The following is a 15,660-nucleotide window of genomic DNA, read 5'->3' as shown; positions in this document are numbered from 1 at the left end:
TTGAGTGTCAGCTTTTCCCTGCATGTTCATTGCCAGTTAAAGAGCGCTTCAGTTCCTCCACATTTTATTTTCAGATTAAATAACACTTTGTATGAATAAGGGATTTTATGTAATAAGTAACTTACAACTTAGATGTAGCAAATAAAAGAAAAGCCACAGCCCCAAGATGGGAAGAATATGAAGTGGGAATCATGAAGTAACCTGAGGGTAGAAATAAAATATTTGTGCCTTTCTTTGCTTCTGTGTGATGCAGGTCATCTAGGCATATTTAATTTTAAATATCCAGGGAAAACAGTGTTTTGACTTCCAACAGTATACTTCATAATATTCCAAGAAGCAAATTTCTTTTCCTTCCTCCCTGCTCTTCCTGTTTTCTGAACTGTAATAGTCTTTATCACCATGATCCTTAGTAATCAATATTTTTTAGTACTTACGTTGTTAAGGTTGTCTGCTTATTTTTGTGTTACCTGATTTTAAATCTGAGTTTGAAACAAAACTTCAGCTTCAACAAATTCATTCCCTTGCAGCATAAAGCTAAAATACTGAGCTTTCATTTAATATAGGAGAAGAAAAGAAATACCCTGTCTAGTGAGTTACTAGAACTGTCTCTGCAGTCTGCCAAGGGATTGCATGGATTCTGTCCAAACAGTGAGGACAACTTTAATTTATCTTGTTTGTGTCTAGAGGGCTGCTTTTGGCCGTGTTTTTAACCTTCAGTTTCTGAAACAAATACGTTCTTGGGCAGAGAGGCTGCAGAAACAGTCTTTTGTCAGGGGAAATGGATTACTGATTTCCAGTTGTTCCTTCAGGGCTCTTCCTCTTCTTCTAAGACTGTTGGGCAATATGTAAGAGTGGTTTATTTGCAGGGAAAAATGCAGGTATTTGAGAGACAATCATTAACCTGAATGTGGAGAAGTTACGTCTCACTACAACGATGGTGAACATTTTGATACAGCTTGTGCAAAGACTGTCCCATCCCAGTATCTTTTTACAAGAGCAGTAATTTCAGGACTGTGCTTTTATTTTCCTATTTATAAATAGTCCTTTTTGACCTCTGAATTTAATATCGATATTATGTACTTGAGTTAGCAGTGTAATGGACAGCACAATATTCACTGCTAACCAAGACCTGTGAAAATCACTTGAACCAAGACACCTATCTGAAATTATCCTTGGGATTTACTATCATACGGCTCTTCAGTTTGTATCCAGGTTCTCTTAATTGCTTTCTGTCTTTCTGATTCCATTTTATTTTGTGTGCCCTTCCTTAAAAAGTAGAAGGAACTGCAGGGCTGTGAAAGCAGCTCTGATGAGCAGGGGCGAGCTAGTGGAGATGCCAGTGCTGCCCACTCTGGTGGTGTTGTTGCAGTGCAGTACAGCTGTACTGGACATTCATCTTGGGGACATTAGAAGAGAATTTCTGCCAATTTTAGCTGGAGGAGCTGTGGTTGCAGAGTTGTTATCTCACAGTCTGTGCACTCACTGTTCAGTTCTCAGGGTAAATAACCATGACCGAAGCACTATGAACCTGAAGTTTCCATGGTATGCTACGTGTCCATAATAGCCTAACTGGGATAGCTATCCTTGTGAAGCCTCATCTGTCTTGGACATTTCCTGTGGCTCCAATGCTCGGTACTGGAATAATACTATTAATAGCCTCCTACAGCATACAAGTTCCCCTCTTTAGGGAACCTGAAGGAATTTGATGAATTCTGCTGGCTTTAATGTTTGGGCCCTTTGCCCCACTATCAAGCACATGTAGCTTTAGGTATGGATGACCGCCAGCTGTTAGGCAGGGTAAAACAGCATCTAAGTGCCACTCTTGATGTTTTGCAATGAGGTTGTCATTGTATCTATTTTCACCAGCAATAGTTAGATGTGGTAGAACACTAAATCTCAGTAAATTTGGGTCAAGTCTGAAATCAGCTGAAGGGTAGGTTTTTGTCAGTTCCTTCAGTGGATTGAAAACCTATCTAAGTTTTGAGCTATTACTTCTGTGTCAGATGCAATTAAAAACTGTATTTTAAATAATATAGATACAAATTTTTTTGCAAGTGTTCATATTTGTGTAATTTCAATATATCTTTACTATTATGCACTGAATTTAAATTTTTTATTAAGTAAGCATTAATGAAGTCATCTGCTGTGAAATAACCTAGGTGGTTTTAATCACCTAATTTGTTAGTTCACATGATTTCACAGATACTGCTCAGAAAACATCCATTTTAGCATATCCATATGCTGCCTACCTCCAGGCCTTCAACAAGAAGAGGTTCAAGAGGTTGTGGGGTTGGGTTGCTTGGGGATTTTGGTAGGACTGTTGTTGGTTGGTCAGTTATTTGAATTGAATGAGGTTTTTTTGCGTCATGAAGTCCAGAGCTTCATAGGAGTAAATAGTACAAAAACAGCATCTATAAAAGCATGGCATCTGATTGTCCTTTCCTGTGGTCTGAAGTCTGCATGACTCATAAAAGTGTGTTTACCTCAGTCTGGAGAGAACATGCAACCAATCTTGACCAAATTTTTTAATCAGCTCAGTGATGCCAGTGCCATTTCACATAGTGGTGTTAACTATTAGACACTGTCTAATGGCTAAATAACAACACACTGAGGTTACACACTGCCATAGTAGAAGGTGTGTATATGGCTCAGTTTCATTGTGTTGCTTTTCTTCCCTGTTTTGCTATATTTGTTTTTGTATACACCTGCTACACACTTTTTTAGAGCTGAATCAATGTGTTTTTTTCTTGAAATCATGACTCCTCTTCAGCTTTTTGCCTTTTTTCCCCCAACATACATACAAATAATACATTCTGATGAAATCACACTTCTTTTCAGTGACAAAAGGGAGAGGAGCTGATGAAAATAGTACTACAATGTTGTTTGTAGAGTGTAATTCAGGTGTTAAGGTCTGTGTGCCAGGGAGAATTAAGAAAACATACACCAACAGTTTAGAATGGGTTAAAGGACATTAGGGTTACTATTAGAGCATGGAATTATCAGAATTGCTTAGGTGGAAAGAAGTATTTTGGGGTTTGAATTTGGTTCCAAAAGAAGCCAATTGCTTTAGATCTCTGAAAATGCAGTTAAACACACTGTGGTGACAGTGTTTGGCAATGATGTCTGCAAAGAAGAAATACTGAAATAAAACCCTCAAGGAAGGCTATTTAATTTTTTTTTTTTTATTAAGTGAGAAATAAAACCAACTTTCTATTAACTAATGCAGGGCAGTTTTAAATAATGTTTCCTAAAGAAAGACTTGTTTGATTGTGACTTTTAGTCAGATCGTGTTTTAAGAAGCATCATATAATTCCTGGGCCCTCTACAAGCAATTTACTGAAGTGTGAGATTCCCATGAGATTTTTCCCAAGTGATCAGAAGCATTGTCTGAGATACTTAACACCTAATGTGTTCTCTGAAGAAGGGCAATTTCCAGAATGGATTGTGTCTGTTTTTATAAGCTGAAAATAGTGCTAAAAACCCTGTTGTCTTTGGATACCTTTATACACGTGAACTTCTGAAGACTGTGTTAGATTACACATGTGTTTGTAGAACCATTGACCTTAAACTTTGCTTTCAAAGTCGGCTGAAAAAGTAACCACTGTGGAGTATTGAGAGAAGGTCTTGCCTGGATTAGGTCTCAGATATGGCTAGGTCTTCAGCTATCCTCCCAGTCCTCAAGCAGCTGTGAATGTTGCAGTTAAGCACAGATGTGTCTTTCCAGCTTCAGGGATAAAAAAGGACTGAAAATAACATTTAGGGAGAATGGTGTTATGAACAACCTTAATATCCAGGATAGCAGCAGGTGAACAGCAGCAAAAATGAGATCAGCCTTAGGGGGAAAAAGTCAAAAGTGATTTCTTGCCATCCCTCTGAGACAGGAGCAGAAAATAGTACAGAACACCAGGAGAAAGTAAATGAGTGCTGAAGAATATTTTTATCTGTTTGGACTTTAAGGGCTTTTTTGGGGAACTGTAGCATAGTAAAGTGAAGGCTTAGTGAAGTGAAAAAAGGTTGTTATAAATGGGGGAGAGGACAAATCAGTAGTGCAAGCAGAAATAAACAAGAGATTTCAGATGTAAATATGGATTTTAACAAACCACTTAGGTTTATGATATACAGGACTGGTGAGGCATTTTCCTCTTATCACAAAGATTTAATCAGCAGGAAAAGTTGGATTCATGCATTCTAATATGAATTGCAGTTCTTAAATCTTACCTCCTTATCTGAACCAGAATTTCATCTACATGTGTTTTGCATTGCTCCTTCCTCTATAAATAACTAGAAAAGATTTTGGAAATTAAGACAATTCCAGTTATGGAAAAGCAACTGTCTTGAGAATTTTTTTTTTTCCAGTGGCTGCTTTTGAAGTGCTTTCTAGCAGTTTACATAAGCAAATAAAGCACTATCCTGCTGGAACCCAGAAGAAATACTGGTAGAATAGATTGAGGTAAGCCACACTTGTTTTTTTTTTTGGTTTTTTTTTTTTCCCTTTTTGAAAATAGCAGAAATGTCACCTAGCTTCATTTGTAATGGGATGTGGGAAGGCTATAAAAAGATACACCTGCCTTTTATTATGTGCTGTCAAATGAGTAGTAAGTGTTGCGACCAAGCATGATAGTATGCAGGCCACAATATAGATAAGGTTTTGTTTTTTTTTTTAAAAATTATATATTACAAAGTGGGGGAGAGGATGAGATAAACCTTTGTAACGCTACCAGAAGCCTTGACTATCAAATCTATATGCTATATGCATCTTATTTGAAGATTATGCAAAAATACTTAATGAACTTCATGAATTTTTAATTAATGTACTGCTCTTACCCATTCCAACAGAGCTTCCAGAACAGGTGACTGAAATGACATGAAAGTGGTACAAGTGTTAGGTGTCAGGTTTTAAGCTGTAAAATTCTAGTCTGCAGTATGTACTCAGTCTATACTACTATGCAATCCCATCAGGTAGCAGTAGTTTTATAATGGATGAAATCCATGCCTTGGGAAAGGCAAAATGATTTCTTCCCCTTTAAACAATTTGTACTTTAAAAATGTGCTTAGGAGTGATTAATTGCAGTTATTGATTTGTTTCTTTATTTAAAAAATACATTAAAAATGCTCATTTATTTCTTCTATATTCTAACCATTCCTAACCTCCCAACTGAACATTAGCTTTTCAGTATTCACCAGGATATGGGTGATCCAGCTAAGAGGCACCTGTGTAGATAAATGTGCCCAGACCCAAAATGCTGCTATGAAGTTCCCATCACAGTTATTGCAAGACTACACTCATAAAGTGTACTCTGCAGTCAACACCAGAGCAGAAAGGTTCTATTCCATGCCACCTTTACCCACATAACTTTGGATTACATTTTAGCCATCTAGCATGCATGGACCAAAAAACCCTAAATTATTCAAAGAAATTTAAATTCTACCTGAATATATTTTCTTGGGACAAAATGTGAGTTTTGCCCCCTTGTCAGTCACTGGAGCTACCACCACAGTGTAGACATCCCCACAAGGTATCTTGGTGATGTCACAGTGACTCAGACCTGAGCTGGGGGTACAGCTGAAATTGCCCTTTGAGCCATGTAAATTTGCATTGTAGTTTATTGTTTCATCAGAAGCTTGCCAGAACACCCTGATGCCATTGTTGCCAAGTCTATAGAGCTTCACCCCAGAAGGGCAGCAAGCACCTGAAAAAGTAAGAAACATTAATGAGAAAATTTTGTGAACTCACAATGTGTATTATAAATTTCTAGAGTTCAGTTTAAACCAGATTACTATGATTGTCAGCATTTCAAGGAGAAAAATTATTATTTCACAAAGCCAAAATAATTCTTGAACTGAACTAGGAGAGAAAAGTTAGAGTCATTTTATGGAGCTGAAATTCAGTCATTGTTTTACACGTTGGAATATTGTTGCTCTCACCTGGCATAAGACCTACCTTAGAATGCCCAGAATCCTTTTGAAGTCTCTAAAATTTAATTATGCCATAGCATAATTTAAATTAAAAAACTGTTTCTGGAGCAATATTACTAGAACTTCTTTATACGGCCAACTGATGGCAGTCATAAGAACAGGTCTTGATTATATGAAAATAACCCGAAGTGCATTTATTTAAAGAGGGAACTGCAGGTGGATTAGCTGTTATTTTATGCTATTTAAGCTGTTATGTTATGTTATTTAAGCTGTTATTTTTATGAGAGGAACACCACACAAAATACGTTGTGTATTGAGTGTTTTTCTTCCCAGTTGCATTTACACATTACGTACTAGAAAAATATCCCTGATAGGTGCAGCTGGATGTCAAACCAGTCTCAGTAATGGCTCTCAGAGACACTGTATAGTTGGTACCACATGTGATACATCCCAGGAGACAGTAGGTCTGAAGTGTGTGACACTTTGCCAGTCCTTTTGGAGACTCCAGTATTGTTATATATGTCTGTGCACCCCTCCCAACAGACCAACTGATATTGGTTACAGACTGTGTCACTTGAGTTAGTATCAGGTCATTAGGGCAACAAGGAGCTGAAACAGAACAAAAAACAGAAGTGAATTCTGTTTTGTACCTGGAAAATGGAAAGTATTTGGAGGGTTGCAGGTAGAATAGTACATGATCAAGAGTAAAGGAATGAAGAAGTGTGTACTTTTCAAGCGTGCTGAAAAATATTTCACTCTGCTGGCAAGCCTCTAATAAACAAAATGTCAATATAAGAGGAGTTTGTCCCTAACTGTGGGTTAGAACCCTGGAATTATTAGAAAATGATTGTTCACCAAGATTCTAAAAATTACTAAGATTTTTCATCAGAATACCAGAATACATCTGTAGTTTAATTAAGCAGGGAGTGTCTTTACCCCTCAAGTCATATATCTCAGTCCAGTTCTGTCTCTGTTTAAAGTCTCTTCTTCTACAATGTAAAATGACTGCAGCCAAACTGCCTGTTAAAAATAGACCCTGGTGCATATTAATCTCTGTACTGGGCCTGGGGATTGTCTGGAGAGGTGGTAGAGGACAAAACCTATTAGCAAATGACTAGCAGGAACAGTGGGTAGGATGTGCTTTAATCTGTTCTTTACACTGCTTATTTGTTGACATGGACATTACCTCATTGCCTCTCCTGGTAATGCTAAATATCAAAATGCTGACAAGGAACTTGTGCATTACATTAGTAGCTTATGTTATTACATTTTAGTTAGCTGTGCCAGAAGATAATTGGTTGCACTAAGGCCTCAGTCTGAGGCAACTGCCAAATGACCCTTCCTTGTCACACACATAAATATACAGACAGGTTTACGAAAAGGACATTCAGCAATACAATGTGCACATAATGTAAATAAAAAATAGCCCAAACCATAGAGTCATAGAACTATTTTATTATTATACTGCTATGTTGAACTATATACAATTCCCCATACCTGTCTCTAAAGGGATACTGTAGCTTGGCAAGCTCTGTCCTGCTGGTGATCTTGCTATAGCACTTACAGAGAAAGCAGATCCACAGGGAAGATCCATTAGGGTACAGGAATTCCTGGTGCTTGTACAATGCCAAAGTCCAGCCTCTCCTCTGGCAGTGACAACATATGTAGCTTCTTCATTGTTAGGTTGCCACTGCACACTGATTGCAGATAGACCCTCCTTTGAAACGTTTTTTATTTCAGGACTGCAGGGAGCTGAAATATTTCATATTAATAGTACTTAAAGAGATTGTTTATGCATATTATATAAGTTACATGTGAAAATTAAATTCCAGTTAGAACTGACAAATTACTTTGGAAAATTATATTATTTTTATATGCTTTACTCCTGGTGAGAATTTAGAAATTGTGACAGAACATAAAGATTACATAAGGATTTTGGGAATAAATTGTAATTCTAATTTTCAAAATACTGGAGCTATCAAAAGCTTTCAATACAAATTTGATGTAAATTTCCTTCTTGTAGTGTGTTCTTAAGAAGTTATAGTTTTGGAGTTGCTGGGTTTTTTGAGTTTTAAAAAAAATTTTATCAGTAAACTCGGTAAAACAGTTAAATAGTAACTTAGCACTCCAGTAATGCTTTTCATCCATGAATCACTGGGGTGTATAATAATGATTTCTTCAGCTAAAGGAAAATGAGTGATCACACTACCTGTTGCCACGTACTGAGGCGCACACGAGGTGTTGGTGCCGCGGGCCTCGCTGAAGGAGAACACGGTGATGTTGTAGGGGGTGCTGCACTGCAGAGCCGACAGGGTGCAGGCCGTGGCCGTGTCCCTGCAGAGCAGCACACCGCTGCGGCTGGCTGCTCGGGTCTCGTACAGGTCAGCGCCTCGCACAGGAGCCCAGGTGACCCGCACCGTGTCGCTTGACATGAACACGGCCCTGAAGTCACTGGGGCAACAAGGAGCTGCGAACGGAAAAGGCAGACAGGGAAGCCCGAATGCGAGTGGAAAAGTGGTGCAAATAAGAGCCTTGTTTCATTTCTTTATGTCTTCTCCAAAGGTGACGAATACTGTGCAAACAGTCTAATAAACCCCAGATTTACTTCTTAAATTGATTTGGTACCACTCCTTCCAAATCAGTAGAGGACATACTAGTGTTTAGGTCAGATACAGGAATTACGTATATCCTTGGTTTAAAATTTAAAAGTCTAGAGGTTAAATAAGTGTTCTCAAATTCCCATTGAACTTAATATTTTTTTTAATTTTCAAAGTATGAAAACTCCCTATGAGGAAGTTGAAGACTTTGGTACACTCTTCCTGAGGTAAAACTAAAAAAAAACAAAACCCACCCAGACAGAACTAGAGTTCAAATGTTATGCCAGGTCTGTGTGTTATTCATATGTCCCTTGCCTGATGATTGTGAATTGTTACTGTTTTCACGTTTGTATGCATGTCATTGCACTTGACTATGCAAGTTAAGTTTAATTGTAATGTGAACTGTTTCTTTTTCTCTGCTGACCTTTGTGTGTTATACCCAAAACCTGAATAAAAAAAGTTTAAGTTGTTACGTTTCTATAAAAATGTCCAAACAGCTCTACCATACAGTTAAAGGATCCAAGTGAATTTGCAGGAATACATGGTTACTTACTAGTAGTGTAATTGAATACATCACCTAAAGGACTCTGCCCAGCCTTGTTATATGCAAAAATACTAATGAAATAAGTGAAACCACAGTCTGACTGGAAATGGCATTGAGTATATGATGTGTTGCAGTGCACTTCCAAGCCATCATCACTCTTCACAAAGACCACATAATAATGACCCAAACTGACACTAGACCATGAAACCAGCAAGTGACCAGGTTCATCCTCCTCAATTGATATGTTTACTGGTGCACAAGGAACTGAAAAAAAAAAAAAACATTAAAAAGAAAAAATTCTCAATGCAATTATTTTTTTCTTTCTTCAAGTTATACTCTTGGGGAATAAAGGAAAATCTGGGACATATAGATTATTCTACTCAGCTTGAACAGTTGCTCTGTCATGACTGAGAAAACAGCAACTTAGCTGCCTTTACAGAGGTTGTTGCTTGTTTTTAGACAACAAGTGGGTTTGATTTTTACAGAACAAAATAGATGCTACCATGTTTTACAGAAACATCTGCTTAAGGAGCCCTCTGAACAAAAACAGTGACACCAGACAATATTTTGAAAGGAACTGGCACAGTGTATGCTCACAAATAGTAGGTTTGGATGATAATTTGAATACTAGCATGAATAGCAGTTGGCATCCAGAAGCCTCTATATGTGAAAATCTTTTATACTTTTGTATAAAGTTTACTGGCTGTGTCTGAGTAGAACTGTCCTTTACTTAGGTTTCTTTTCTGTTGGCATTCCAAAATGCCACATGAAACTGTGAACTCCATGGCTTTTGTTTAAGTAACATTTACTTTCTTTCTAGTTCAATAAAGTGCAGCTTCCTGCTATTTGAATATACATGATCTAGCTGAAGCAGTGTTGGCTGAGATTACAGCCCACAGCTTAATAGTTGTCTCTTGCATAATGCTCTCTCATCCTGTTGGATGCACCACAGAATTGCTCATAATTCATCTAACTCCTATCAAAAGTCAAAATGAGGCAGGTTACATCAAATGACTAAGTAAATAATGTTGTGTATTTAAAGTAACATATAATAAAAAGGAATTGCTTAGATTTTGATTACATGGGCAGCTCATCTAACAGGTCAGGAAACAACAATCTCTGACATGGCAGTGGTACTCAGTGGTGAACTGAGCAAATTCTTCTCTTGAATATGGTTGATGGTTTCCTAATTTAGTCTAGTGGTGTTACTTTGTCTGAATGTGCTTTTGTTGATCCCCTTTCTAACTAACAGCTTGGCGTGGCCCAGAACAGTTCTATGCTCAGAGGCAGTCCTTAATGCCATTTCCTCACAAATTTGTTCACAAGTTTTTGTCACAGAAATATGAAGAATGTTTAGGCTCTTACCCCTGCAATAGAAAAGTATATGGCATAATTAATGGACAAAGTTCAAAAGCAGAACTAATTGAGAATCACCTGTGAATTGCAATGAACTAATTTATATTTGAAATTAAAGAAGTAGACATTAAAATGCCATAAATTACATAAGAATCAGTGACACATACTAGTCTTTAAGCTCACTGCATCAGTAGGTTCACTGGATCCAGCATCATTGTATGCTGTGACAGACACGTAATATTCAGAGCTGCACTGGAGGGATGGCACCATGCAGGAGGCAGAAGATGTGTTACACCTCAGTTTCAGGAGTCCACTGGAGACTGTGACACTGTAAGTTAGAGCTCCTTCTGATGGCATCCAAGAGACAACAGCTCTTAAAGCACCACTATTGAAAGCTACTTTAACATCCACTGGTGCGTTAGGACCTATGGTATATCAATTTGGAACACATAAATATAACTTAAATTATGGACTAGAGATATGATTTCTTTCACAACTTGCAAATTAAATGTTGTATTTTTTTTTTTTTGGGGTGCAAACCTTACCCTCATTCATGTCAAAATGACATTTAAAAAAATAAATAATTGTAGTTGACCACTGCTGAAACTCCCTGCTTATTTATTTGCTTCTCACAATTAGAAAAATCCTCAAAATCAGTCTGAGCTTGTATAATGTACTCAGTACAACTTTAGTGACAGTAAATTGTATCATTGCATCAGTAATGTTCACTAAATATAGCCATGTTATCTGACCTTTCATAAACTTTGAAATGGCGCTAAAACATGATCTGAAAATTTACTCAGTGTATCTTTGAAAAACATAATACAATTGCACATACACATAAATACTTTCTGGTATATTGTTACTGTGTTGTTTTTGGAATGCTGACTTGGTTTCAGATTTCTTACTTGTACTTTGGTTATATGTGAAATCATCTCCAGGCATCCCATTGGCATTCCAGGCGTAAGCCCTGATAGTATAGAGAGTTCCTGGATCTAGATTTGTAAATATCAAGGAAGTATTGGTGGTGTTCTGCTTCAGCTTTCTGCCCAAACCATCTGACCTCATGAGTGACACAGAGAATCCAGCTGCCATATGCACAGCTTTCCAGCTCACTGCAATGGAGTCACAACTCGGAGAATGAACAGACAGAATTGGAGCAGCCAAGACTGTTGAGAAAGAACAAATTACGCTTTTCGTTTTTCAGTAGACCAAACCTGAAAGGAATATACAGAAAAAACAAACACGAACCCTGAGAGACAAATTCAGTGACAGAAAAAATAATTAATGCAAGAACAACAGAATAAATTTGGAAAATGATTCGGTGCATCAATTATTGTATTGCATGTTTTGTGAAATGAACAAAAGTTGCACAGAAAGTGTGATGGGCTGCATGTGTTGAAGAATGAAAATCACCAAGAAGACACTGCATTTCCTGTCCTCTGTATTTTACATTGTCTACTATTTTATACTTTTGGTTGTTTCTTCATTTCTTCTATTCCTTCAAGTTATGCCCTTTGTTTAAGTCATATACAAATATTCATACAAATTCTAGTGGAACTCCCAACTGAACTTTTAACTTACTGCACCATCATAAAGTAAACCACTAATTCAGACTTTTGTCCTGGTCAATAAGTCAGATGGCTGAATTCTAGTCCTCAAAAACTGAAAGAAGAATGTGATCAGTACAATTTAAAACAAAGAGTATAATAATTCAGGACTGGTACATGCATGAATGCTTTATGTTATAATAACAACATTACAGAATTTGAAATAAGATTTTGAAAGTCCACCTGTTTTTACTTTCCTGAAAGGTGAAGGCTGGCTTTTTCCTCCCGAATTTATAGATCTGACTGTGATTCGGTACAAGGTGGCAGGCTTCAGTCCCGTCACTGTGCCTGGAGAATTTTTTACTATAGTTTCAACAAAGGAATCTCCATCTTGTGCAGTCAGCATGTAATTATTAGCCCCAGGTACTGCTCTCCATTCCACTGTGATACTGTTGCTAAGTTTTGAATAAGCTTGGTCAATAACAGGTGTATCTGGAGCTGAAGTGGAAATAATGATAGAGATAATGAAGTTGGAAAACACAGTCCTGTGGGATGCTGCATCCTCTGAACTTTTCACAGAGACAAAATGTAGGACAAGTAGTCTACACTTTCTATGAATGATTAAAATTTAAGTTAAATGGACTTTAAGTGAACATTAACAAAATACACAGAATCTTGTGATATTCTAGAAAATTTCATCTTTCCATAAAAATACTCTCATACTCTGAAATCATTATTTTAAGACCATTATTTAACCTACGTTGCACTGAGAGGTTCTCCCTTAAAACAAATTAACTATATTACTAACTTAAGCAATATATACAGAGAAAAAGTGCATGTTTATACAAAGCAGTCTGAAATATGATGCTGAACCATAGGCATTTCTGTATCAAAGCAACACACAATCTAATCTGAAAGGGATCACAGGAACTCACCTAACCCCTTGATCAGAGCAGATATACTTAAGTATTCAATAACATGACAAATCAAATATTGTAACAATGCTTTGGTGTTATGCTCTGTCATTCAGAAAGAGTTCTTTCAAAACTAACCACACAATGTATTTTTTAACCACGAGTAATTTATGTTCAAAAGTCAGGATTTTCATACTAAAATTAGCATTTATAAAGCAATTACACATATTGCAAGGCTGCAAAACACTCACTAGAAGAGGAAAAAGATAAAATGAAGGTACATCCCACATAAAATTAAGAAAAGGAATGTACAAGTATTTGGGACACAGTAGGTACCTTGAGGCAAACTCATTCATAGCAAGGCAGTTCATGTGGGATTAGGGAGACCTGAGCAAGTATTATACACAGCTGCTCAGCTAAGTGCTAACATCTATCTGCTATATATTCTCTACTTGACTGTTAGGCAAGTCTTAGACCTGGATAAGGATTTCTTGCACAGAAATTTTTATGAATTGTTATCAAAGACAATATTTTAAAACAAACTAAAAAAATATGTAGTACAGTATTTTGATTCACAATTTGAAAGACTCATCTGCAAATGTTCCATAGGCATGGTTAGACAGAATAGCTGGGACCATTTTTACAAATGGGGCAAAAGAGGGTGTCTGACTGTAACTGATAAGAAAGTGTTTGGGACTAAGAGCAGATGTTAATGCTTAGTTGAGTAGCTGTGTATTAAATTCTAAAACATTGGAAATAGTTGTGCATAGGGGATTGTGCTTCTTCTGGTGTGTTTTGTTGTAGTTTTTTTGTTTTGTTTTTGTTTGATTTTTGTTTATTCTTGAGGGAATGTGATGGATGGAGTTTTCTTTTGATGTTTCATTTGTTGGTTTTTTAAAAATTATTAAAATATACAACAATTAATTGGTTTCAAATATGGGACAGTGTGAATCCCATTTGTACCAGAGCTATGTAATGAACAGCAGAATTTGTTCATCTGAGTGTTCCCCCTGGTTCACACTTGTACCAAGGCACGAGTCTAAATATTTGCATTAGTGTCCAACAGAATTGTGACCCCTAAAAATGAGATTAAAAATTTATAGACATCAATCAATCTTAAGCCTAAATCATACATGAAAACAATTTTTGTTTATAAAGCTGCTAGAACTTACACAATATTTTATTAAAAATCACAAGTGGGTGTTCTCTTCAGACCCATTCAAAAATATGCAGGCAAAACACCAAAAAAATTTTTGAATATTTACCTGTGTTTGCTGAAAATATCTGAAAAGGAAGATGTAACAAAATTAGAAAAATAATTTTATTTTATTACATATTTTATTACATATTTTATTTTGAAATTTAAATTTTTTGAAATTTAATTTATTTTGAAATTAAAAAATTACGTTAGTAACAGCAACCTAAAATACTATGTTTATGAATACATTTTACTGCTATGATGTGTTTGCTTAGATTCTTTAAGCATGGAAAGAATGCACAACTAATGAGATTTGGTACAGGTATGCAGATTGTACTGCTTCTGCATTTTCCCCTCTGAACCTGCCTATTAATCCCGTTTGCAGTTGTTGACACACTTTGAAAGTATTTTTCAGTCATATATAAACAATGCAACACTGTGATAGTAACGAAATGCCAATGTGGAAGCGGATGTCTGATAATGCTCCACCCTACCTTTTACTTTGTTTTTCCGAAGAATACAGTATCATTGCTAGAAGTAGCTTTACAGCAAGTCTCACTCACCATTTCCAGGCAGCCGAGAAGCACTCCAGTAAACGCCAGTGCAGTACTTTTTGCACTGCACATCTTGCCCGAGCCTCGTTCCAGCCTCACACGGGAGCGAGCTGGGGCCGATGGCCAGCGCTGTTTCCCAGCGGTGCTGTCACTGCAGGCGCACTCCCCGGGGGAGAGGAGGTCGCGCTGGGCTGGCCGCTCCTCCCTGCAGGACCACAGCTGGACCGCGGCCACCAAACCCTGGTGACACGGGCTTACCACAGCACTCGGCTTCTGGCCGCATGGCTGGTGGGGGGGTCTTCTCCCTTCTGCTATAGGGTGCAGATTCTGTATGGTTTATACAAGACTCATGAAATAATTAAGCTAAACGCAATTTGTTCTTCGGCTCATTGTCTATTGCATTTTTGCCCACTGACAAGGATCTTCTTTTCCGTCGGGAACAATGCCATCATCGTACTCCTGTTTGAATGGCGCACCGCCATAGAGACTGGGAACTAACTATTCTTCCTCATTCCTGGAGTTGCGGAAAGAGAGATTTTCCTCTCATTCCCTCATATTTGTTCCAGCTGCTGGTTCCCCTTTGAGAACACGACTCTATGTCTTCAAACTGACAGGCGATTATAGGCGTCAACAGCCGCTATCGTTCTACGTCCGGTCAGTGTTTTCCTTGGTGGATTACATGCATGCCAGCGGGAGCCTAGGGGCCGTTTCCGTGAGGGAGCCCCCGGTTTTCCCTCGAGGGAACCCGGGACTAGGGCAGGTTTCGGCAGCCACCCCGGCCGGGCGGTCTCCAGCTCCCCTCTGCTCCTCACAACTCGCCAGGGGCCGCCTCGGGGGTCGGGAGCGGCTCCCGCCGTCCCGGGTTCACCTGAGCAGCAGGAGGCTCCTTCCTCAGGGGGCGAGCCCTCGTCACCGGGCACTTCCCCAGTGGGAGTTTTGGACCCCATGGCGGCCGACGAAGAGGGCCGGCTCGTGGCGGGCTGGTCCGGGCTCCTGAGGGGCTGATCCCGGCCGGCAGGAGCCGCCCCGCC

General features: G+C 38.2%; 1 protein-coding gene and 1 long non-coding RNA gene across 9 annotated transcripts; one reads left to right on the top strand and one right to left on the bottom strand.

The window, feature by feature from the left end:
• Positions 1–3,166: 3,166 nt before the first annotated feature.
• On the bottom strand, positions 3,167–15,606 carry FNDC7 (fibronectin type III domain containing 7). Of its 8 annotated transcripts, XM_015635840.2 has the most exons (13): positions 14,639–15,606; positions 14,143–14,161; positions 12,207–12,461; positions 11,322–11,582; positions 10,581–10,838; positions 9,067–9,321; positions 8,126–8,383; positions 7,414–7,668; positions 6,271–6,525; positions 5,430–5,690; positions 4,825–4,854; positions 4,219–4,281; positions 3,637–3,743 (listed from the first exon to the last, which is right to left on the bottom strand). In XM_015635840.2, exons 1-12 carry the CDS (start codon positions 14,699–14,701, stop codon positions 4,244–4,246), a joined length of 2,208 nt encoding a protein of 735 aa, XP_015491326.1. In that variant the 5' UTR covers positions 14,702–15,606; the 3' UTR covers positions 3,637–3,743; positions 4,219–4,243. The 8 variants fall into 8 exon arrangements, with proteins under 8 accessions (XP_015491327.1, XP_015491326.1, XP_015491328.1 ...); XM_015635841.3 differs by lacking the exon at positions 4,219–4,281 and having other exon boundaries at positions 3,167–3,743; XM_015635842.3 differs by lacking the exons at positions 3,637–3,743; positions 6,271–6,525.
• Positions 4,276–8,985, top strand: LOC117244813. Its single transcript, XR_004498597.1, has 2 exons — positions 4,276–4,450; positions 8,099–8,985. It is a non-coding gene; the product is annotated as an uncharacterized LOC117244813 (long non-coding RNA).
• Positions 15,607–15,660: the final 54 nt, after the last annotated feature.

Source organism: Parus major, chromosome 8, assembly GCF_001522545.3.
Source record: "Parus major isolate Abel chromosome 8, Parus_major1.1, whole genome shotgun sequence".
Classification (NCBI taxonomy): domain Eukaryota; kingdom Metazoa; phylum Chordata; class Aves; order Passeriformes; family Paridae; genus Parus; species Parus major.
This window is presented reverse-complemented; position numbering and strand designations above follow the sequence as displayed.